The sequence below is a fragment of the Colossoma macropomum genome, unplaced genomic scaffold (assembly GCF_904425465.1).
Source record: "Colossoma macropomum unplaced genomic scaffold, Colossoma_macropomum, whole genome shotgun sequence".
Classification (NCBI taxonomy): Eukaryota; Metazoa; Chordata; class Actinopteri; order Characiformes; family Serrasalmidae; genus Colossoma; species Colossoma macropomum.
The window spans coordinates 7,150,000-7,176,374 of NW_023494805.1; the positions used below are offsets into that span (position 1 = coordinate 7,150,000).

Below are 26,375 nucleotides of genomic sequence, written 5' to 3' on the forward strand. Positions count from 1 at the left end.
TGAGCTCTGCCATTGGTTAGGACTTCAGGAGCTGAACTGAAGGCCTTTCTTGTTAGATTAACTACCAACATAAACCAAACAGGTTCCTATTCACAACAAGTGGCACCAATTTTGTGAGAGGCCTTCGTTTTAGGCCTTCTGGAAGTTCTTGATGTGTCACTGACTGTGTAAATGATGCTACTCTGACCAGATTTCAGCTATAGTGTTTAATTTAGAACGGGCAAAAATGCTAATATGGACTAGGGTTAGCTTAGTGCTAACCCACAATGAGATATCCTATAGGAGCGCTAGCAGAAATTAGCATTATCATTTTCTCATTTTTTTTTTTAATTTACAGCCCAAACATAAGGCTTAGCTCTTATAGTCGTGATTCGCCACTGGTCTCTTATGCAGATCATGCAGCTCCAGTCTGTTCACACTGATGAGAACTGAGGTAGCAGTAAATGCACATACATGTGGGTCATGTATTATTTTCATTTTCATTTCATTGTTCATTTCATTTCCATTTCAAAAAGGGAAACATCATCATAAAAACCAAGTGCTGTTCTGTTGAGCGTCATCAGGCAGGAAACCAGGTCCATCTAAAGCAACACCTCTCGGAGTTGGCGGCCACAGAGGAAACTGTAGAGGTGCTTTACAGAAACTCGCCAAGGCCAAACTGCACCCTGTCACTTCCTGAGAGCGCCACAGAGGAGACAGCTGTGCCAGCTGTCAATCACGCATAAGGGCTGCATACTCTCTCTGGTGGACATACAGCCGGAGAAACACTGCGTACTTCTTCCTGTAGAAGCTGAGGAGAATAACAGGGTTGGATCGGCCCCACTGATTCAGCAGTTAATCTGGATAGTGTTCTTTAGCATTTATCGTCATAACAAACCTCGCATCTCTGAAATGGTAACTTTACAAGAGAGAAAAAATCTTAATATTAATATAACCATTTTAGACCCACTTCTGTTGGTCCATTCATTATGAAATGTTCACAGTGTAACGGTCAGGGGTGCAACATGCGCTCTTTTACTGCCCAGTTGTGGCTCCATAGCAGAATTAGATTTTTAGGTATAAATAAAACAATCCTCCTTTGCAGTGAAATAAGCTCTGCAGATCGTTTAACACAGTTTAACAATAAATGGTCTCAAATGCTGGAGTTAATGTGTAACTGCTAATTCACGCTTTAACTTTAAAGATCGGCACACAGACTGCTGGTCACCATAGCAACGTAGACAATCCCAACCTAGCTAGTAGCTAACGAAAAGACAAAGAGAAAGATTTAAGACGAACATCGATAATTTGGAGACGAATTAACTTATTTGCATTTATAGTCACTCCAGCTGGTTTCCTGATATGTTTAATCTGCAATGAGAAACTGTCAAACACTAAAAAGTCAAGAAGCTAAAATCAGCTTCTCGTTCTAATTTTGCTGTTCCACCTTAAATGGTGTAGCAGTTACATTCTGGCACCTCAGGCACCATTTAAGGTGGAACGGGAAAATTCGAACAGGAAGCTGGCGAATAAGAAGCGACTTCAGCCTCGGAAAAAAAAAATGAATGAACGTTGAGAGACATTTTACAAGAAACTGTTCCACTTTTGAGGAAAAGTTTCCTGCTCGAGATGCGAGAAAAGTGGCTATAGCTGAGCTAAAGCTTAAAGCAGAGCAAAGTAATTCTGCGTTTTCATTTAGATTGTAGCCTATACTAGCACATCAGCACATACTGACACATATTTACAACCAAGATGGTAAAATGGGCATAAAATGTTGTGGCTCCAACATTTGTCAGATATATGACAGATGAAGATATCGTGCAATTATCAGTTGAGACGTCATTTTCCAGCTATTTGGTTGAAATGGTTGTAAAGTAGAGCTGAACTGAAAGAAAAACTGGAGCTGACCCCCCCCAACCCAACCCAGGGAGACATCCTGCCGACACTCTAAAGGAGGGGTCTCAAACCTCTGGGCTGAGACAGCTTCATGCAGCCTTTCTCACATTTCCAATTATGTCCTATGCAAAGGTTTAATCCCCTTCAATCAAAGTTTTTGTTTATTTTCTAAGTGAATATAAGTAAAACACATCATTTACAGGGAACACAGTTAATTATGGAATTTTCTGCCAATTTTAGTGCATAACAAATTTACTGAGAATGTAGAATTAACCGCTCGTTCTTCACTCGCAGTAACTCCACATGCGTTCAGCAGGAACGCCAAAGCTATTACAATCAATAGTCAAATAATTCTACTGTCAAATAAAGTTTACTTAATTTAAAAAATATATATGTTAAAATATGTATTAAGCTCCTACTGTTACTACTAAAAGTAACTCACTCTTAAAAAAGATGGCTCGTCAAGGGTTCTTTAGTAGAGAAAATGGTTCTATAAAGAGCCATGAACACTCAAAGAACCTTTTGCATGATGAAAGGATTCTTTGCATCGTGAAAGAGTTCTTCAGAATGTGTTGAGACGGTAGATGGTTCTATATAGAGCCTTTTTGAAAAGTACCAAAAAGGGTTCTTCTATTGTTACAATGGCAACCATCTACAGCACATTCTCAGAACCCTTTCATGATGCAAAGAACCCTTTAATCATGCAAAGGGTTCTTTGAATGTTCATGGTTCTTTATAGAACCAATGTGTTTACCACAGAACCCTTGAAGAACCATGTTTTGTAAGAGGGCAGAAGGGGAAAGATCATAAAGGAACTCTAAGTTGACTTGACAAAGCTCTTGCTGTGGAATCTTAGACGGTTGCTAAGGGGTTTGTAGGCTGTTGCTATCTTATCGTAAGTGGTTGCTAAGGTATTTGTAGGCCGTTGCTATGGTATCCCCTGTGATGCTAAGGTGCTGCTACGGTGCTGCTATGTTATCCAAAGTGGTTGCTAAGATGTTGATGGGCCATTGCTGTGGTATCCCAGGTGGTTGCTAAGGCGTTGCTAGATAACAAAGGACATTATTAGTACATCATCATTGTTATTATAAGAAGTACACTCGTAAAAGATGGTGCTTCAAGGGTTCTTTAGTAAAGAAAATGGTTCTATATAGAACCATGAACACTTTGCATGATTGAAGGGTTCCTTGCATCTATGAAAGTGTTCTTTGGAAAATGTGCATATACGAGAATGTGCTATAGACGATTCTATGTAGAACATTTTCAAAAGGGTTCTATATAGCTACAGTGTCAAGCTTGTGACATTAGAAGAACCCTTTTAAAATAGGTTCTATACAGAACCATCTACAGCACATTCTCCATCAATCTGAAGAACGCTTTTGTGATGCAAGGAACCCTCTAATCATGCAAAGGGTTCTTTGAGTGTTCATGGTTGTACATAGAACCATTTTCTTTACTAAAGGACCCTTGAAGCACCATCCTGTTTAAGAGTCTGCTAGTAGTAGCAGTTGTTGTGGTTTGTGGTGACAGAAGAATTGCTAATAAACTCTAAGATGCGCTTAAATAAAGTTCATACTTTTTTCAACCAGCCCCCCCTTGGAGAAGACCACCCGGTCAATGACCCCGAGTTAATTTGAGTTTGAGACCCCTAAATCAAAGCACATTGGGATCTGAAAATGTACCAAAGCTCAAGTCAAAGTCAGCTTCAGTTTGATAATGATAACGATTTCTCTGAAGTCAGTTTGGAACAGATGTAAAGATGCTATCGTTCTCAGCAGAGCTTCCTGCTGCCTAACCAGTCTGTCGAGACACTTACAGACCACATGCATCCTGCCTACAGTAATTTCAACGACCAAACACAATTCATCTGCGCTGCATATTCTACTAAATTCTGGACAGGGCACTTTCCAGACGCCCTGAATCAGGCCGCAGGAGCCGACACTGTCTGCAGTGTTCATAGACCAATAACAGCACTGCATCGTTTGGCAGCGTCATCGAGATGTTAAAGCAGAGGCTTCCAAACTTTTTCAACTCATGACCCACACAACTGACCACAGGAGCTTCCACAGCCCACATGAATATTTAACTGATCTGATCATTTTAAATACGAGCAAATATAACAATGTAGCCAGTCCAATTTCACTTGACTGTATAATCATGCAGCATAATAAACAACAAAAAATCTGAAAAGGTATCCATGATGGATGAATTACATACGATCAAAAAGAGAAACACTTTATGAACTTATGTTATGTGTAAACTTATCTAGTTTTTTTGCCAGATAAATCTCTGAGCTGGACCTAAATACTTCAACATTTTTTAAGTTTTAGCTTTGCAATAAATTATTTTACAACATTAATATTTGTCATATTTAAGATTCTTGGTTTGATTAAGTATCTATAAGACTGTTGACGGCCCCCTAGCAATACCACCACAACTCATTTTAAGTCTCTAACCACCTTCAGACAGCCTGGAACTGTTTTAGTTTAAGTTTTCCTCCTTTTTATTTAATTGTATTATTATTTTTTTTTCTTCCCAATAATTTTATTTCATTTCATTTTATCTCAATTTTATTACTGTTTTAACTCATTTTTATTACTTTTTATAACTCATCACAGTTTTAAATTTTAGTTTGCCTATTTATACTTTTATGCTGAAATCTTGATTGGTTTATTACCTTTGTTTTGATTTTATCTTAAATCCCAACTCTTAATTATTTTTCTGTTTATCTTGTTTGAATTTACTGTTAATTTGTTTATGTAGTTCTGTTCATTTTAGTTTAACCTAATTAAATTCCATTTTAATTTCTTTTTCAATACTTTTATGTTGTAAATGCTCAGCTGCATTGAAAATGAGGGTTCAATGTATTTCCAGGTGAAAATAAAGGTTGATTGATTTAATCAATTTATTTAAATGAAAATGAGAGATTCACTCGCTCAAATAGCCAATTTGATACGATCCAGAACACCAGAATGCCACCACATGAAGTGGTGGAGAAATCTGATTAAATTATCAACAGCTAAAAGTCTCACTAGCAATGCTAAGGTTTAACCTGCACTGATACGTGTGAGCAGATAAATACAGATAATGCACATTAGAACCTGTGCTGGATCGAGAGCTCGGACAGACTGTGTGGTTTTTGCAAACGGATTGTTAAAAAATGAAAAACATACATGTCTTTCTCAGATCCAGGTAACACCAGTCTTACCTCTCCAGCTCCAGGTTGGGTTGGATGACTTTTCCGACTTTTCCCATTTTCTCCATAGCTTCCTGAAAGCAAGAGATCAGTGCATTTAAACGAGATTGTGGTGAAAAGACGAGAAGACATCTGGGGCCGGATTCACAAAAGTGTCTCAAGAAAGAAATTCTTTCTAAATGTGTTACTTTTCTTATCTCCATACTTAAAGCTGCACTATTCAAGACATACGTCTTTACATCTTAACGTTACCTGCACAGGCTCAAAAAGAAGGTCCAGTTCGATGTTTGGGTCTCAAATGCAAAACCATTATTACACTGATGAAGATATGATGACAATAGTAGATGATTCACTCTCATCCTCAGATGACACGTCATTCACCAAGACTGGACTGAGTTCTCTTTGAATTCTCTTTAAACACACTCTCAAGTTCATCCCCTCGGGGAAGGGGTCCGAAGCACAACCCACATTACAAGTACTTCTGTACTTTGCGTGCAATTACAGATCCAAATCCCCAGAACTTACATAGTGCGGCTTTAAGAAAATGAATTATTCTTAAAAAAACTAAGAATTTTCTTCATTTCTTACATTTTCTGATAAGAAAAAATGTTACTTTTAAAAAATAATTGTTTGTAGTTTGTTTAATCCTTCCACCACCTCATGCTTATCTTAGACTAGGCTTGTCAAACTGGGGACCTTTTGGGCTAAAGCGCTGCGGAGATTAGCATTTACCCTCATCTCACACTCTGAATTCAGTTCGTGAAGGCCTTGCTAATTCGCTGCTGAGCTGAATCAGGTGCGTTTAATGAGGCAGTGTACTGAAGTCTGCAGTGTTTTGGCCTGTGAGGACTGGAGCCTGACACGTGTGTCTGTGACTATAAGCTTTAACAGGGTAAATCTCTAAAACTGTAACTTAATAAATGTATTTTTTTATTATAAATGAAAATAACTAATGAATTTCATAAAACTGTCACCAAATGTTTGGATTTTAATTGGCCGATTTCCATCGACCATCACGACTTCCAGTTCTTGTTAGATTTTCTTTAATGTTTGGTTTCATGTTGTTTTTCTTCCATTTTGCTGTTCTTGGGCAGATTAATCTGAATAACGGAAAATAATAATATAACGGAATAACGGACATAAAGGTTCATTCAAAATTCAAAATGTATTTCATGTCATTAATGTGAAGAAGCTGTGAAATGTAACATAATACTGAAAGTCTATGTGACAGACACCCTATATGACACATAAGAAGACAATAGTAAAGCGTGAATCCGGCCCCTCGAGTCACGAACGTCTCACTGCTCTTTATGCTTTTTTCCATCAGCAGGAAAGATCAGAAGCTTCAGCATAATTTGCACCTTTCTTGACCTGCATGGCAATTCAGGACACTGACTCAGTGTGGGGGCTTTTGAAGTGGGTTAAAGTAATGCAGTATCTTCAACAATACTGCACTTCTCTGCAAATTAACCCCAAAGTGTACTTGTGGCCACTGACTTCACCGCTTTGATGCTCTGCTAGAGGAAACCCTCAGTCATTGCATACCACTTGCTTCTGATTATATAGTCAGTGTAGACACTTTCTCACGCTGTGCATCACTCATCTTTGTTCATACTGAGCATTTTTTACACTAAACAGTACATGAACTCGAGCTGAACAACTTGGGGAAAAATGTCTAATTGCGATTTTTCTGATCGATATTGCGACTGCGATTTAAATTATGATTATTTTATGTAAATTGAAGCCCAGGCCTGTTATGTTGGCCAAAAAGACCAGAACATCCACTTTTTCTGGCTTGAGACTTGAACACTGAACATGCCAGACTGTTAGTTGTGGTTTGGGTGTCACAGCACATTGTTGTTTGTTTGCTTCTGATTGGTCGATTGGTCAGGCAGTTTACAAGCTCTGATATTAAGGTTAATGTTCCCCAATTAAGACAACACTGTTAATAAAAATGGCTATAATTAAAACTGCAGCTCTTTTAAATCGAAAATTGCAATTTAAAAACGATTAATCTTTCAGCCCTAACCTGCACATGTTTATAGTAATTATTTGGCAAAAAAAAATCAAAGTATAAATAGACTTACTTATGTGGTTCCTGACACTGTATGGTCCAGCCTTGGGATGATGACTAACATTACTGAGTGTTACTATTTTACTAGTAGAGATGCACCGATACCACTTTTCCTCTTCTGATACCGATACCTGATTCTTTAGCATCGGTCGATACTGAATCCCAATACTGATGCTATCTCTATCTAATCGAACTCGACTTAAAATTCCGGATATTTACACAATTATATTTTTAAATATTTTATTTTGGTAGAATCTGTGTTCTGCATCACAAATAAAACATACTCAGCTTGGCTAGATGGCATTTACTTGTTGGATTATATTTATTAGATGCTTAAGAAAAAGTTTTTGCGTTTATTTACTGTATATATTTAGTATTTACAAATATATAATTAGTAAAAAGAACCACGTTTAACAACTTAGGTAAATGTAAAATATCTTTGTTGTTCAAAACAGTTGAAAACAGAACTGAACAGTAAACAGATAAACCTGTGGTGTTCACACATCAGCACACAGCAGCTTCTCTGGCTCAAAAACGGAGCTTAATGTTGTCTCACATCCAGGCATTTGTCTCACCTGCGTCCACCATCAATATCGATACTGTGTTTAAGTGCCAGTATGGTGCAACTCTAATTACTAGTGACGATATTAAGCAAACTATCGTTCTCTTTCACATGGCACATTTTTTTATAACTCTGCCTTTATTTAACCATTCAGTCATTTCAAACTATGGTTAGTTCAAAAATGGATACAATTAAAAAGACTGCACTCGATTATAGGCTATACAGACAGAACATCACCAACTAACTCTGAACCCCACTTGGAAAGATTGTAACATGCCTTCAGCCAGACTGGGCTAAGAATGCTGGGCTACATGTACATGAAACTCTAAAGTACATCAGATCTTGCTCTCCAGTAGAAAGTAAAAATGGACAAGCTTGTCCAAAAGAAATGCACCGGTTTGTTGATTTTGCCAGTTAATTAATTTTTAATAACACCCAGTTTAGCATACTGGGCTGGACGATGTATCCAGAGCTCGCAAACTGGTAGAATTACCACCTTTGACAATGATCTGTTTCAGCACAGAGTGCATGTAATACTGAACATCCAGTGGTTCTTTGCATTTGCTTGGAAACCGAAATGCTGCCAAACTGGTAAATGAATTTTTCAACCCCTCTTTCTTTAGAACCAGGAGCAGCAGCTTCACGATTAAGTAGTTATTATTAAGACAGTGTTTATTGCAAAAGTTCTGCAGACTGTCTAAATTTACATTATCCTCCGAGCTTAGAATGACCTAGTACATGGGGTCAGCAACATGCGGCTCTTTTATAGCCCTGTTGCGGCTCCACAGCAAAATTAGGTTTGAAGGTAAAAATAAAATAATCCTCCGTTGCAGTAAAATAAAGCTCTGCTAATCGTTCAACACAGTTTTAATAATAAATGCTCTTAAACACTGGAGTTAATGAATAACTGCTAATTCACCCTTTAACCCTGAAGGTTGGCGCACAGACTACTGGTCACCACAGCAACACGGCCAATCTCGCCCAGCCAACAAAAAGACAAAGAGATATTTAAGATGAACGTTGATAATTTGGAGACTAATTATTCGCATTTATAATCACTCCAGCTGGTTTCCTGATACGTTTAATCTGCAACTAGAAACTGTCCAACACTAAAAAGCCGCAAAGCTGAAGTTTCTCACTCACCAGCTTTATGTTCGAATTTTCACCTTCTACCTTAAATGGTGCGACTGTTAGCTACATAGTTAGCTACGTTCTGGCACTTCAAGTGACATTTAAGGTGAAACGTGAAAATTCAAACAAGAAGCTGGCGAATGAGAAGTGACTTCAGCCTTGTAGAAAGTCGAACGTTGAGAGACAGTTTACAAGAAACTATCCTACTTCTGTGGAAAAGTTTCCTGCTAGAGATGTGAGAAAAGCCGCTATAGCTGAACTAAAGCTTAAAGCAGAGCGAAGTAAGTCTGCATTGTCATTATATTACATTTTTTTGCCGATACTAGTACGTCATCACATACTGAGGCATATTTACAGCCAAGATGGTGAAACGTTACTTCACATGAAATGTTGTGGCTCCCAAGGTGATTTGGTTTTTCATGAAACTTGACAAAATGGCTCTTCTTAAAATTTGGGTTGCCGACCCCTGATATAGTAGCTGTATAGCTAATAACAGATGTAGCAGCTATCAGCTACAGAAGCAAAATCTTCAGAATCCAAACATACCTTGGCTGATCGGGTAAGAGGAAAGTTATGTACCTTTTGGACTAATTATTCCTCTAAGTGGGTTTGTATGTGAGTTTTCCTACAGCAAATACAGAAAGGACTGTCGACGTAACAGCCTGGAATAAATCAGCCTTCCGCTTAAAGCTACCTGAATGGAGCTGTAGTCGCAGGAGGCGCAGGCGCCCAGCACAGCAGCCCCCACCAACACAGCCTCTCTCTCTGCAGGCAAAACCACCGGCAACCCTGCAGCAGCATTACAGAGGAGAAAAAGAGGAAGTGAGAGAGAAAAGTAAGTGCAGTGAGGGGAAAGTTAAGGAGGACGAAGTGTGAAAGAGGAGCGTGTCAGAGAAAGGTCACTGTGTAAAGTGGGCAATGTGTTAATGTGTCAGCACTGACATAAAACCCAGCCTCAGCTCTTCTGACAGGGAACGGTACTTTCATCAACAAGACGAGTGAACAATGTGCTCTGGTCTTTTGTTTCCAAGCTGAATTAGGTGGAATCTTTATGCTTCAATACTATATTACTTCAATACATTTCAGGTTTTAAAACAAGGTGAACATTTAAAAGTTAGTCTGAGCAAAAGAAGTTCAGATCCAAAACTTCTTTAACAGTGGACACTTTGACCACTGTTGAACTTTAATGCTCCTTAGGTTAAAGTGTTTCTCTTACAATGAAGTCAGTGAGTTTGTGTTTATTGACAGGATCATGAACTCTGAAGTGTGCAAAGAGGCCTGCAAAGAAACTGACGAAACCTTAACCATCTGAAAACAATCTGACACCTTCATTGGTGTGTGTGTGTGTGTGTGTGTGTGTGTGTGTGTATGCGCGTTTCGCTGTAAGTACGCTGGCGCAATGTGGCTGCCGCATTACATCAGTTTTCCGTTAGTTTTGTATAGTTTGTGTTTGTTTTGATGTTTGCCTGAGTAGTTTGCCATCATATCCACCGAGATAGCGGCCAAGAGTGACTTTCCAGCTGTGGCTCAGAGGCTTATTGGACTGGCTGTTCGGGTGACTCTACATCTCAGCTATAATGCAGCCTGGACCGGCCGCTTGAGTGATGCTGCATCGCAGCTACGGGGCTCTCTGGACTGGGAACCTGATCGATGTGACATCGCAGTCTGGGCTGGCTGCTTGGTTGACGCTGCACTGCAGCTGTGGGGCTGCCTGGACCGATAGTGCTTGGCTGCATGAGCAGCGCTACGCCGCAGCTACGAGGCCTCTCAGGCCGGCCACTTGAGTATCGCTGCACTGCAGCTATGAAGCTGCCTGGACTGGACTGGTGGTGTTCGGCTGCAGGAAAATGCTACCCCTTCGTGGTGAAGGACATCTTCGGCCTTTGAGACTTCCCAGGCCGGCCTTCTGTGTGATGTGCCGTAGTTGCAGTGTGAGACTTTCCCTGCCGCTAAAGACTCTTTCTGGGGTAGCTAAGTGACTCTATACTGTGGTCAGTCAAATTCCGTCTGCTAGCTGTGGGAACCGTGGAGTGTGTGTGTGTGTGTGTGTGTTCTGTGTTATGTATTGTTGATTATGTACTGATTGTAAAGCATCCTTGAGCATGGGAAAGGTGCTATATAAATAAAAGTGATGATGATGATGATGATGAATCTTAAAAGGTTAAGATTTAAACAAAAAATGAGAGTGGTTTGGTGTGAAAGGCTCTGTTCTAGAGTAACTTACTGTGTCAGAAATGTTCACAATGGTGGTGATAGGAACCAGACGTCTGAAGAGTTTAATGCCTCTAAAAGCTCCACCACAAAACGTTTTTACATGAAACCGTTATGAACATGCTGCCTGATGTCTGAGACATTGAGTGCATTTACTGCACTCAATAATCTGATAACTGCAGAAAATTATTGCATGCACTTGAGTAATCAGATAATGGGAAACCCCAGGTCTACATGAGTCAGACTTCTGCTTTGCAACTGGCCAATAAACTCACAGCAGAAGACATGACGTAAATGTAGTGTAAAACTCAAACTTCATGCTGCTGTTTTTTTTTGTTTTTTTAAACATCGCTCCACTTTACCTGAAAATATGAACATACATCATCTAGAAGATGAAGAATATTCAAATCCTTTATGTCGTGTTTGGTTTCAGTGCCGCTCCAACAGTGTTTTGCTGCGTCTCGCGACACCCACTGTCTGTTCTCGCGCATGCAGAGACTGAGAAATCCGAAAGAAATCAGAGTAAGAGTTTCAGAGAAGTCTGATTACTGAGTTGTCTTTGAATATGGTGTTTACATGACCATTTCAATAATCGGATAACTGCAGAAATCCGATTATGATCGGATTATTGAGTGCATGTATACACACTCATTGTTTTACGATAGTCTTCAGATAAGTTTTGACGTTAAAGCTACTATTTTTTAAAATCCATTCATGGTGAAGAGACAAAATAGTCTCAAAATAAAATACTTTTTTTCAGATTTATCGCTATTTTACTATCATCAATTACATATAAAAACTCAGAAGACACATATAGGTTCACTGGTGGTTTTGAATAGTGAATAAAAAAAGCTATTTTTGTGTTGTAGACATTGTGACTCCTGGTTCCTATCAGCACCACTGTAGAGAAATCTGAGTCTCTACAATCAACCATTTCACACCAAACCACTCTGAACGACTCTGTTTACATCTCAGCGACTGAAATATGCAGAAATTTAGAAAAATCGGTGGACTTCCCCTTTAACACATTTTTAAGAATGGCACAAACGTCCAAACACTTTTTTTAAGGGCCCAAAAAAACAGAGTGAAGTTGTAATGGCAGTCTTTACTTAGTGATGCTGTGCGGCTCTGGTCTTACCTGTGACGTTAGCGTGCATCTGCACAAACAGGGGGTTCTTACTCAGCCCCCCACACAGGAACAGGGTGGTGATGTCATGTCCTGCCTCTCGCATCGCATCCAGAACGTGTCTGGTCCCGAGCTAAGACAGCCATCCCAACAAACACAAAACAAAAAATAGCACACACTCAAAACAAATACACCTGTGTGAACATACTGATTTCTTTAGACCACATGTGTCAGGCTCCAGTCCTCGTGGGCCAAAACACTGCAGACTTCAGCACTGTGCCTCATTAAACACACCTCATTCAGCTCATCAGCAAACAGCAAGGCCTGCATGAACTGAATCCAGAGTGTTAGATGAGGGTAAACGCTAATCTCTGCAGCACTTTGGCCCAAACGGTCCACAGTTTGACGTGGCCTGATTAAGACGTTGAACATATTGCAAATACTGGACTCACAGCGACAGCTTGCAGTGTAGCCAGATAAAGAAGTGCCAAATCGTCCAGTGTTTGAGACAAGGACAGCCCGACAACCTGCATGGAGTAAGAAGTCACAACAGTCATTCCTCTGCCAAAGCACAATGTCCAAAATCTGTTTCTTCAGTTTTGTATAGGAGCTACGTGGCTAATGTAGCTAACAAGCAATGGAGGTTTATACAAATACAGTTAGCACTGTGTAAATCCTCACACACTCGCCTCAAACCATGTCGAGTTGTTAAGTAATCTCAAATAGACTTACACTACACGGACAAAAGTATGTGGACACCTGACTAGCTTGCTGGACATCCTATTTTAAAACCATGGGCATTAATATAGTCCTGTAAGACTATAAATGCCTCTACTCTTCTGGGAAGCTTTCCACATTATTATTATTATTTTTTTTTATTAACAACAAATAATAGTACAAGAGACAAAAAAAAACTGATAACAGACAGACAGTACATAAGGCAAACAAATAAAGCGAGACAAGCCAAACAAAAAGAAGTATAATAATAATAATAATAATAATAATAATAATGACAGACAGGCAGTATATGAAGTAAATAAAGTGGTAAATATATATATATAATATACACATATACACATACACCCATTCAACATCGTTGTACAAAAAAATACAGTAGTCTATTGCATCAATAATAACTACAGATTATTTCGGAGTGCATCAGTGGGAATTTGTGCCCATTCAGGCAGAAGAGCATTTGTGAGGTCAGACACTGACGTTGGACGAGAGGGCCTGGCTCACAATTGACGTTCCAGTTCATCCCAAAGGTGTTCAGTGGGGTTGACGTCACTGGAGACCCCAGACCATAATGCCTCCACCACCTTTACTGTTAGCACTGATAGCGTTCTCCTGGCATCCACCAAACCCAGATTCGACGATCAGACTGCTAGATACTGAAGTGTGATTCAAGAACACGTTTCCACTGCTCCAGAGTCCAGTGACGGTGTGCTTCACACCACTCCAGCCGACGCTTGGCACTGCGCATAGTGATCTTAGGTTTGTGTGCAGCTGCTCAGCCATGAAAACCAATTTCATGAAGTTCCCGACAAACAGTTCTTGAGCTGATGTTGCTTCCAGAGGCAGACTGGAACTCTGTAGTGAGTGATGCAACAGAGGATAGACGATTTTTACATGCTACACAGTTCAGCACTCGGTGGCCCCGCTCTGTGAGTTTGTGTGGTCTACCATGCTGTGGCTGAGCTGTTGTTGCTCCTAGACACTTCCAACTCATGATAACAGCACTGACAGTTGACTGGGGCAGATCTAGCAAGGCAGAGATGTGGTGGCTTCGGTTTGACCCATGCTACTGCCAGTGTTTGTCTATAGAGATTACGTGGCTATGTGCCTGGTTTTATACACCTAGTAGGATGTAGCTGATGTACAAAGATACCGAATAAGGACTTAACCCTCTTTCAGATGTCACCTTATAAAAGCTGGACAATGTTTTTAGTAAGTGGACACAGCAGGCTCTACATCATCATCTGCATTTATAGAGCCTGTTTCACTGATTTCTCCCCACTTCACTGCTGTTGTATTCAGTTTTCCCTCAGTGACATAGCAGGCTGGGAGTGTTGGACTGAGGGCTGTCAATCATGCACGCTCAATCTGACAAGCTATTTTTAAGCCATGTTTTATTGTATTTCTGTCTTGTTTATTTAATCCATTTTAATGGATGTTTAACATAACCCTCAGTTTAAGTATCATACAAACATTTTAATATATTACACTGCTTTTACTGGGACTTCAAAGGCAAACACACAGACACCAACATGCATATTCAACAACAACATTCTCGAGCATCATCATACTTCTGTATAATTTAATCCAGTGTGACACTCACCATGCCCTTCAGGCTCTGGTCGGCTAGAGGAGAACGGTTACCATGGAAATCAGGCCACACATGCAGGCCAGTGGTCAGCAGGTCCAGGTGCTTTTTGTCTTTGCTCAGTTCGTCCAGGTAGCGATTTAAGAAAGAGTGAACATGCTGCCCGCTGAAAAATTACCCATTAATTACCTTCGAACTCTTTTCACGCTTGGGAGTCATATTTGTCACAAAATTAGATTCTGTGGGCTGAATAAATTTAAAAAACATAACAAACCTTTTCTCTGCCTCTTCTTTTAATAGGGGGAAGGCAGCATGTCCCTTCACCACATGATCAATCTGGGGAAAAAAAAACATAAATAAAATACGTAACGTCTCTGTCGAAACAAACCTTTGCATTGAACTCTTTTTACTTTTTTTACATAATTTGAAACACGTTACTACCTTATAATGGAAAATAAAGCAAAAATATTTTACATTATCTTCCATTATAAGTTGATAAGGTTTCTTCCTTCTCTTGTAAAGTTACTATTCCATACCATTTTTCCCCAACTGTTTATGCAATGGTTCAATTATCCTTAGCTGGATGCATCATGCTTTCTGTTAGCTTTCAGTCCATCCACAGAGCACAGAGTATGTTTGAAATGAAAGTTTAGAATAGTGATACCATAAGCTTTACTTTTCATAGGTGTCTCTATAAATATGCAACTTATATACCTATATACACCTATTAGGCATAACATTGCGACCACCTCCTTGTTTCTACGCTCATTGTCCATTTTATCAGCTCCACTTACTATATAGGTGCACTTTGTAGTTCTACAGTTACAGACTGTAGTCCATCTGTTTCTCTGATACTTTGTTAGCCCCCTCTTACCCTGTTCTTCAGTGGTCAGGACCCCCATGGACCCTCACAGAGCAGGTACTATTTGGGTGGAGGATCATTCTCAGCACTGCAGTAACACTGACGTGGTGGTGGTGTGTTAGTGTGTGTTGCGCTGGTCTGAGTGGATCAGACACAGCAGTGCTGCTGGACTTTTTAAACACCTCAGTGTCACTGCTGGACTGAGAATAGTCCACCAACCAAAAATATCCAGCACTGCTGTGTCTGATCCACTCGTACCAGCACAACACAAACTGTAGAACTACAAAGTGCACCTATAGAGTGTGGAAACAAGGAGGTGGTCATAATGTTATGCCTGATCGGTATATTATATATATATATATATATATATATATATATATATATATATATATATATATATATATATATATATATATAAATGTTACTGCTGTATAACTGACATTACCAGTTGATGTTATTGCTTTATAGCCAGACATTTACAGAAGGGTGACAAATTAAAGGAAATGCCTCCACAAGTGGGCGAGTGCATGTACAGTGTAAACCAAGAGAACATTACAGGCCTGAATGCTTGACCTCTACAGTGAGAGGGTCTGGTGGTTCTGTGATTCTATTGGGGGAGCATTTTATTGTCATGGTTTGGGTCCACGTCCCCCCTCAGATCAATAAAGTTATTCTGACTCATGTGACGAAACATTTCTCTCTTGATGGGAGTGGTGTCTCAGGACGAGAGCGCCCCCTACAAAGCATGAGGGTCCCTGAACGATGAGAAGGACATGATGCAAATCATACACTATGGCCTTCACTGTCACCAGACCTCAGTCCTACTGAACACCTATGGGAATGGCATTCCTCCAGTACAGTTATACAGACTTGCAGAATCAAAATGGCCAATTGAAGCAGCTTTGGTGGCTGATAGTGACCCAACATGTGGACACTTTATTGGTTTTCTCTTCAATTTCTCCCCCATCTGTATATTTCAGTGTATATTGATGTAAATGTGCATTTAAAACTGGTAGCATTTTCCAAATAGACTTGATACCATCTTAACATTAGTGCCTGATGATAATCATCTATTTCAAAACTTTTGGGAATCTCACCCCCATCTAAACCCGAGTACACTGGACTAAGCTAAACTGACCAGTCCTCCAGTAGCGCTCTGTCCGCCTTCATTGAGCCAAAGGCCTGGAACCATGGCAGACAGATAAGGCCCCCACACACCTGGAACAAACAGAGGCTTCTGGCTCACCTGCAGCACAGAGACATACAGAGCACTGAGTAACCTCACACACAGTCATCCTCCCTAAACTATATTAACTATATATTAGTATAACTGACATTAGCATAATAAAAACCCTCGTTCACATAAACATAACGCAGGGAGTGAAAGGTCTGCGAAGGTGTAATAAAGGGCAGTAAAGAGAAGGAGCTCACGGCCATGTGACAAGAGGACGTCCCACAGATAAGAGCCACGCGAGATGTGACCGGCTGGTTTTCACAAGGTAGGTGGTGCCCACTCACATCTGCACCAATGACACCTAGAAAGGAAACGGCAAGACACAAAAACTATAGTGCATCACAAAATATTGTCTTAATAATGTCTTTTACGTAATGCTAGCCCACCTCTACTATCTTTCAGCACCAGCAATGGTAAATGTTAAACAGTCTTTTGACCCTCCGGGGTCCCCCATGGAGAACATGTCTTATGATTTATATTAGTTATTTCTCACTCATAGCTCATTTAAACAAGGGTGAAAGTTCTGTCGACAGTGCAGATTCTACACTTTCAATCCATACAAGATTTGTGCTTATAAGTCATAACTTGAATTTTAAGTTATTCTTATGCATACAGTCTTGTTTTTTTGTGAAAAGAAAATAACCTATATACTGCATTTTTTGATTTTTGCATATTTTGTATGGCGCAAAAGTCAGAAACAAGCGATGTACAGCTGTTGAGAAGCCCTTCATGAGAAAAGAAGAAAAACGTGCAGTGGATCACCAAACCTGGACATCTGGGATGTAAAGTGAGGTTTCATCGACTGATAAATCTAAATCTGTGTTTGGGATTACTTGGATTGTGAGAAAAGGAAATAGACAAAAAAGAAGAAACTAAAAAAAGGAGCTGCTGATATTCTCAGAACAACAGACTGACCAGCCCAGAGTCCAGACCTCAACATCACTGAAAGTGCTTGGGATTACTTGGATTGTCAGAAGCAGAAAAAACAACCAAATCCTACGACTGAATATTGGAGGTGTGGAAAAAAGCCCTGCAGATTTCTTGGAAAACTGACAGTAAGTCTCCTGAAAAGAATGGAAGCTGTAAAAGGGCAGAAAGTGGACACACTATATAATGAAAAATGTATTATTACTGTACATTTTTAAGTGGAGCTGATAAAATGGACAATGAGCGTAGAAACAAGGAGGTGGTCATAATGTTATGCCTGACCGGTGTAAAGTCTGTAATGTCTTGCAACATTGAAAACAGTTGAAAACAGAAACGGTGGCCCTCTAGTGGCTCATATGTAGCCCAACACTCTGCCGCTCCCTGTAAAGACAGCTACCGTCTAACTGGGGAACTCACCCAACCCTCCGGCGTGGGCATCAATAAGAGACGCTCCCACAGCTGTTCCTGGATTCAGACCCAAATCTGCAGCTGCTTCTCGTGTGAGGCCTCCTCCGACAGGGCTGCCTGGACAGCAAGTCTGCTCTCCTGCAGAAAAACATAAAGAAGCGAATGAAACAATGCTGAAGTGACTAACAAAAAGGCCCAATCCTATTTCACCCCTCGCCCCTACCATTCAGCCCTACCCCTCTATTTTGTGCGTTCTTGCCTTGGGGAAGGGTGTCCCGATTTTTGTTGAGATAGAGGGGCAGGACTAAGTCTTAAGGCTACACGGCCCTCCAAACGGAGGTTTTTCAGAGGCTCACTCCAAAAGGAGAGATATGAGAAAAAACAGCAATATAGCTGCACAAGAGACCAAAGAAACCACAAATGTGGGTATTTTCTCTGTTAAAAAATTAAGTTTAAAATTATAATAACCATTGTATTTTCTTAGTTTAATGTCATTTCAATGTTTTATGGCCATTTTCTTCATAACAAGCAGAAAAAATCACTAGTAGTATGCTGATGTCTCGGTAGCTAGCTTAGCTATATTTCCCTGTTCCACCTTAAATGGTCCAGCAGTTCTGACGCCTGAGGCGCCAGAATGTAACTGCTGCTCCATTTAAGGTGAACCAGGAAAATTCATTCAAGAAGCTGGCAAATATCTGACTTCAGCTTCATATCACTGAAGAATTAAAGTTGGGCATATATAATTCTATAATCCCCCCTCTTTGAAGGAATATGATGCCCTATGAAGGTTAAGACCTTTTTAAGCTAAGATGGGTCACCAAGAAAAGCCAGAACAAGACATATGAAATTAAACTCTTACCAATTTTGGAATGATTGTTCTCAAGCAAGTCCTCAAGACCAATGGTGGTCCAGAAATTGCTGTTCCACCCCTCTGGGGGGGAGTAGGTCCACTTACAAACCAGAGTGCACAAAGACCTAAGACATAGGAGAGCAGCATTACAATAGAAGTACACTAATAAAGGTCTGGTTGTCAATGTTTTATTTGCCAAAACTGGTAAAACAGAGTCTTAGACCAACGCTGCTCCCTTGTGGACAATACATTGCAGTGCAAGTCAAGATTTCAGATCTACTCTGTCCACTACAACAAACTGCTGGACTCAATAATGTATTCTAAAGCATAAATCCACAAAAACGTATGTGAGGTATTTGACAGGTATTTGGTTTGGGTCAGCTTGGTCATCATTAGGGTCACCTTTTTCACATGTACTTATTCTAAAGCAGCCTAACACCGGATGTGTTTACATGCAAAGATTTTTGCTGAATACATTCGGATTATAGATTAAGACTGAGGTGTTCATATCGCTCTACTCAACAATCTGATGGAAAATCTCCGTTTACATGCTCACTATAAGTAATCCGATCAAAATTACACGCATGCGTAGAGAACCACTTAGTGTAGAGGTTACCATGACAACGAGCATCACGTGAGTCCAGTCGGAGTGAGATGAGCAGCAGTGAGCAGTGATTGTGTTTTTAATTGCTTTAAAATGATGTCAGACTCAGGAAAACGTCCTTCACATGTCCTTATTAAAGAAGGCCGAGTGGAAGACGTCGTGTTCTGAGACACATAAGCTGGACGTCCGTCCCACCGCCGTCTTTTAAAGATCAGAGCATAAACTTTGTCTCCTCTGCAGACCAGTTTCTGCTCCGCCATGTTGAACCTTATAAACTCTCACTATGACGCCACGCACATGCATAACAGTCTTAAGCTTTCCGATAGGGAATGTAATCAGATACAGGCGTTTACATGGATATTATTCTTCTATTGAACGTATTATTTACAGGATTACTCACCTCGTTCAATCGGATAGGAACTGTATTCTGAATGGCCTCAATAGGACTAGTCTACTCCGACTGAGGTGTTTACATGGCCATATTCTATTCCGATTGAGCTATTAGTTAGTTTATTAATGGATTATTAGGCTGCACATAAACGTGGATATACTGTCTAATTTCCCTAACAAGTTCTCCTGCTTACTGAGGGATGGAACTGTTGTAAAGCAGGACAAATACTAGAGCTGCAGAGTTGTTTGTTAATCATGGTCACAAAATTGCAATGCTAATATTGCGGAAGGCTGCAGTAAACAAATCAGCCTTGAACGAAGTTTAATTTTTTCCTGCATGCTCTGACCAATGACAGACGTTCCAGATGGGTTTCTGTGGGTGAGCCTGCACATCAAAGGTTCAGCAGTGTGTTCTGATGTATTTCTAGGCATGTTACAATTACAATATATTTGCAATACGGTTCTTTTGTTCATATTGTGCAGTTAGCATTGGCAAAAATATGACATGATAATACATAAGTTACACATAATCCGGTCACAAGGCTGGTTCCTGCCCAAGAAGCAGTCAAGATGTGACTGTAGTGTAGACTTTCGGTTTAACAAAAATATTGCATTAACTGTTTTGAGATTACAGCCTATTTTTACATAATCCGTCCCTTTTCACATGCTCAAAAGTAACTGGACAGTTGACTGATAAGCAGTTTCATGGCCAGGTGTCCTGTTCTCTCGTTATTTCATGATAAATTAAGAAGGCCTAATTCATGAAAGGGCTGGAGTTGATTCTGAGTGTTGAATATGCATAATGGACCTCACTGTAGAGTAGCAAAGTGAGTATTCAGAAAATCAATTAAAAGTCTGTTTACAAGATTGAGGACCCCATCTCAGCAGTACATGTTTAAACCTGAATATCGCTGCTGTCTGATCAAAACTTCGTCTTTCCAAAATGATAACTTTACAGGAGAAGGAAAAAACTGTCTTTACTTTTAATGTAAGTCAATGGAACCCGACTTTTTACCAAGTCATTTTGGGCCGTTTCTTTTGGTCCATTCTTCATGAAATTTACAAACACTGTAAAGAGCAACAGGCAAAATCAAATTATGTCAAAAACTGAAAAATGGAGATACAAGGTTTTCTTCCGACAGCAGCAATACACACACGAAGAAATGCGTCAGTTGGATGCTGGACCCACCAGTGACTCCCTGGACCACCTCCTAACCACATATGGCAGTACAGTGAATGAGCAGGAAAAGGCGGAGAAAAAGTAAAAAGCACTTCAGATTCACTTCTTTAAGGGCTCATCTGTAGAATAACCCGCTGGAGAACTTCCTCATAATCTTCATATGAAAAATGATCAATATATACACAGAGATTCTGCAGGGTAACTTCACTGAAGTTACTTGCTAATTTGTGGTTTGTTGGCAAAAGCTACAGTTTGCATGTGTCTGTATGAGTAGGAGACTAGTGGTCTACCCATAGTGGTCTACCCATAGTTCTTTGTTCTGTTTTTGCAAAATGGGATGCAACAGCTCATTTTTATAGGTTGATCATTATTCGATATGCAGCTTCTAACTGTCTCATGGTAAACGAGCTCGTGCTAATGCTATATATTTGCATAATGATGCTCCTGCTTGGAGGATAATGTAGCTCCAAGTTTAGCGTAACTGTATGAATATTTATATATAATAAAAGATTTTACATTGTTTCTCAACATAATTTGAAGCAAATATATAATGATTTATATAATGGTATGTATTTGCAGAAACAGTTTCGGTGACCATTTACTTCCAGTGTCTGTTAGCATCGTTAGCCTAGCAGTAAATATGATTTTTTTCACCAAACTACTCCTTTCATGTATTCCGCGGAGTTGCCTGGTTAAGAGGAAAGCTCACCTGGCTAGAGAGCCTGTAGCTTTCCAAGACAGGAAGTCTGGGAGGTCTAAGAAGTGCGCAGCTTCCTTCCAGCAGCTTTCCCTGAGATTCTGATCGAGTAACATGCAAAGAAAATCAGAAAACTTTGCGGACACTGTTAAACGAAGCGAAGTGATCCAAAAGACGCAGCGTGTGGCTCCTGTTGAGTGAACTGACCTCTTTCAGCCACAGTAGTTTGGGCGGCTGCATTTCGGGAGACATCACTCCGCCGACGCTGGTCAGGACGCTGTGCCCGGTGGCTGTGATGCGAGAGGCCTGATCCAGCGCTCTGTGATCCATCCACATCACCACGTTCCTCTCTTTAACACCTGAGGGAACAGAGACAGATGATTACATCCTCATTCAGGACTCACATAAGCATCACAATCTCTAAATCAGGGCTGCCCTAATCCTGGTCCTGGAGATCTACCACCCTGTAGAGTTTAGCTCCTACCCTATTTTAGCACCCCTGATGCAGGTAATGAAGGCCTTCAGAGGCACCTGAATGTTAGAGCCAAGTGTGCTGGTTCTGAACTCTTTAGGATGGTAGATCTCCAGGTCCACGACTTGAGCCCCGCTTATGAACACTATGACGTTTTTAAGAAACCACAAGATGATTCAGGAACACGGTTTTCATGTTGTTTGAGATACGCACCCAAACTTTTGCATATGACTGCATGTATGGGTGTTTCTGCAACTACAGGCACTTTTTGACAGCCGACATTTTTAAAAAATGGACTAATAAAAATGTATTGTAAGTATAAATTTAAAATTACAGTTTAAAATCTGAACTGAATCTGTCTTTACTGCGACACTGAATCTGAGCTGTCATGGTAAAAAAATTTACTGAGTATAAACAGCAAATCGCATGTCCTGTTACATTAGCTTTGGCAGACAATTTGTAATTTATTTCAATTTTACATGAACATGAAACTGTTTTAATAGTCGAATTTAAAGTACAGTAACTCTAAGCTGCACATTAATGTACATGCAGAACATACTGAATATGAAAACATGATATTTACTTGTCTATTCTGTGAATTCCAGGACTCCTAGATTAGGTTTCTCACACTTTTCTCTATACGCTCTTTAGAAAACGTATGCTTTCAGTTTTCATATATATATGAATATGAAAAAATATATTTCTGGTCATTTGGTCAGTGTCGCAGTGAGGACATACAAATGAGACAGACATATTTATAAAAAATATTTTATTTATTTATTTATTTATATCATACAATCGTGATTGAAAATATGTCATTTTTTAATTCAGAACTTTTTTTATGCTTTTGAAGATTAGATACACGTGGAACACAAATAATACTGCAGCACATTATATTTTATGGTTGTTTTGGATATTTCATTATATATCTGTACTTCTTCTATTTATGCATCTGTATAATAGCTTAAACTTGTGCTCTTGTTTTGCTCTTTACTGAACTTTGTGCTGCTGTAATAGACAACTTTCCCTCTGGGATTAATAAAGTGATCAACTGATCGATCTGTCTATCTATCTGTCTGTGTATCTATCTATCTATCTGTCTCTCTGTCTGTCTGTCTGTGTTTTGCCCCAAAATGTGCTTCATATGCTTCATTTTAACATGTTAAAAATGTTTTATGACACTAATAAAAAAAATGTATGCTTCAAACTAAAAATTCCACTGAGGGACCTGTAGCTGAAGACACACCCACACACGCCCTGAGCTGCTCACCATCTTTATTAACGGCCACAGGCTGGAAGCTCTGATCCAAAACCACCAGTGAACAAGTAGCGTCGAAACCAATTCCTCGCACACGATCCTTCTCAACTCCCTCAGTCACTTTCTGAAACAACCACAGAGACCATTACAAGCAACCTTTCAGGAGAGGAACCTGAAAAACTATCAGCAGACATGAAAACTCATGAGCAGTGGAAAAGGAGTGGGAAAAAAACACTTCCTCTGTTTTCTGGTAATAAAAGAGTTTGATGTAATGGGTAAATATTGCTAAATGTTCAAAAAAGGTAGCATTTGTCCAGTCCACATATAGACACTAAACTGGACAAACAGCCTGTTTTGAATTAATTGTTTTTGAGATGTCATGAAAAACAAATCATTCACGTATTTCCATCTATTCAGCCACCGGGAGTTTAGCCCCGCCCAGTCATACTGAAGTTATAAGGAGGGTTTCAGCCAAAACTGCTTTCTGAATGAGGTATAATGCAGGGCAGCCAATCAGAACAGGTTGTCTCAGCTTCATTAAAATATCTTAAAAGTATAATTCCTGGAACAACAAATCGTCCCTTATGAATCTATAATGATATTATAGGAATTTCCACAGGATTTCGGTCAAATTCTACAGGAAACTTAGACAATTACTACGGTCTATTAAGGGAAATAACACAGGCATTATAGATTAGTGTAAGAAAGTACTACATAAATATTATAGCAAGTGAAAATATAAAGGCGTATGCAAAAGTTTTAGCACCCCCAGACATATGACATATGAGCGTCACTGTCAAATGACATATTTTGTTGATTTACAAAGTAAAAATAAGTTACACGTCCTCTACAGAGAACACACTTCTGCCCATTGATACTTTTTATGTTTATTTTTTCTTTTTTTCCTAATATGTTAAACTTGGCAAACAAATGAAAATTGTGGAGATCTGAAATTTGAAAATATATGCCACATTTACGCGTGTTCTCTGTAGAGGATGTTTTATTTACACAAAATATGTCATTTGACCAGGGGCGCTCATGTGTCATATATCTAGGGTTGCCCAAACTTTTGCATACGACTATGTATTATCATAAAAGTATTACACAGCGCTACAGAAATCTTTTTTGATAGTATTGCTGTAGATGTGTTTTGTAAGGACGGCTCCACTGAGTACACAGTTCTCTCCATGCTCAGCTATTTTACCTTCACTGTGCTGCAGCACTTCCTCCAGATGTCTGCCGAGGACTGTTCGTAATGGTCGGGCTCAGGCGTCCACACTGTAATGGACTCCTCCGCCGTGGCTTTAACGCAACCATCGCGGGTCACCAGGGCCGCCCGCACGCTGCAACTGCCCACGTCCACTCCCACGTAATAACAGTCTACAGATGGAGGGCCTGGCATTTAACTGCCTGGTTATCAGACAGACTGAGAAGTTAATCTAGCAGCGCCTCCTGGAAGATGAAGAACAGTAATGAAGAGTAGATGAAGAGTAGTTTGGTATAAAACAGCAAGGAGAAAACAGTTATGCCCAAAAATTTCCCCATAGTTAGAAGTTACCCTGGTAAAGCGGTACTGGGGAAAATATGTTCATAATTTCAAACAAAACAAATACTGTTTCACATGATTTTGTCACCATCATAACTCTACCTTCATTCATCACCCGTTCATTTCTACAGCTGGAGTGGGCTAGTCTGGGTTTTTATTTACAGCTTGTGCATTTAAAAATGGTAAACCAACGGTTAAAAATGGTCCACTGCATACTTTGTTTCCCTTTTCCTCAATGGTCAGGACCACCACAGGACCCCTACAGAGCAGGTACTATGTGGGTGGTGGATCAGTCTCAGCACTGCAGTAACACTGACGTGGTGGTGGTGTGTTAGTCTGTGTTGCGCTGGTCTGAGTGGATCAGACACAGCAGTGCTGCTGGAGTTTTTAAGCACCTCAGTGTCACTGCTGGACTGAGAATAGTCCACCAACCAAAAATATCCAGCCAACAGCATCCTGTGACCACTGATGAAGGACTAGAGGATGACCAACACAAACTGTGCAGCAAAAAGTGAGCTATCATCTCTGACTGAGCACTGCCATGTCTGATCCACTCGTACCAGCGCAACACACACTAACACACCACCAACATATCAGTGTTACTGCAGTGCTGAGAATGATCCACCACCCAAATAGTACCTGCTCTGTGGGGTCCTGACCATTGGAGAACAGGGTGAAACAACATGTGCAGAGAAGCAGATGGACTACAGTCTGTAACTGTAGAACTACACAGTGCTACTATATGGTCAGTGGAGCTGATCAAATGGATGAGTGTAGAAACAGGGTGGGGGTCTGTTTTCTCCTTTTTCCTGATTCTAAAAAATGGTGGTCTCTGATTTTTGACAATTGCACTCAGAAAAGTACAAACCAAACAAATCTGTAGCTAAGCACGCGTAGCTTGAGGGAATATAAGTGGTCACTGCCCTCTGTCTCCAAAAACAGCTGACTGGACCGACTCCGCAGCTTATTATTCAGCTCTTCATATGCAGTCAGAGTGAGAGTACCAGAGCCGGGAGATACCAAACTGCGCACTGTGGGGGTCTGTCCGGCAGCACTAGCGGACAACCCCAACCTACGGGCTCAAACTGACGATTTACTGTTTGCTATTAACTCATCTTCGTCACATTCGGACCCGATGCAGTGCAAAATATGTCATAAATCTGAGAAAACGGTCGTTTAAAGATCTCAGATAAAGCGCCACCCCTCTCAGCTCAGTGAGCCGGTCTCTCTCTCTCTCTGAGAGGATTTCTCAGCAGCGCTGAACGGCGACACAGCTGAACACAGTACGCTGTACAAGTGTTTACCGGAAAGCGAGCGCTAAACACCAACACGGAGATAATTCAGTGAAACATATTTACCACGAATGAAGGAGTCGAGTTAGAATCTGTACAAGTGTCCACACAGTGAGCTGGGAGTGTGTACTCTGAACTACGGCGAGCCGGAAGGACC

The 26,375-nt window shown here is 40.2% G+C and overlaps 1 protein-coding gene across 1 annotated transcript; it reads right to left on the bottom strand.

Moving 5' to 3' along the window:
* Positions 1 to 454: 454 nt before the first annotated feature.
* On the bottom strand, positions 455 to 26,375 carry fggy (FGGY carbohydrate kinase domain containing). The gene is made up of 16 exons (XM_036597043.1): positions 26,285 to 26,375; positions 24,585 to 24,832; positions 23,393 to 23,504; positions 21,858 to 22,009; positions 21,663 to 21,751; positions 18,789 to 18,904; positions 17,939 to 18,067; positions 16,792 to 16,895; positions 16,499 to 16,606; positions 14,773 to 14,834; positions 14,514 to 14,664; positions 12,628 to 12,702; positions 12,188 to 12,308; positions 9,533 to 9,627; positions 5,084 to 5,145; positions 455 to 790 (listed from the first exon to the last, which is right to left on the bottom strand). The coding sequence occupies exons 2-16, from the start codon at positions 24,780 to 24,782 to the stop codon at positions 712 to 714; spliced, it is 1,653 nt and encodes a 550-aa protein (XP_036452936.1). The 5' UTR covers positions 24,783 to 24,832; positions 26,285 to 26,375; the 3' UTR covers positions 455 to 711.

What these genes read in the sequence shown, in the direction of transcription:
- fggy (XM_036597043.1), bottom strand. Translation starts at nt 24,782, where the DNA reads ATGCCAGGCCCTCCATCTGTAGACTGTTATTACGTGGGAGTGGACGTG. An exon ending in GAACAATCATTCCAAAATTG is followed by an intron (nt 18,068 to 18,788) that starts GTAAGAGTTTAA and finishes GTTTTTCTGCAG; the next exon opens with GAGAGCAGACTTGCTGTCCA. An exon ending in CGTCCTCTTGTCACATGGCC is followed by an intron (nt 16,607 to 16,791) that starts GTGAGCTCCTTC and finishes TCTGTGCTGCAG; the next exon opens with GTGAGCCAGAAGCCTCTGTT.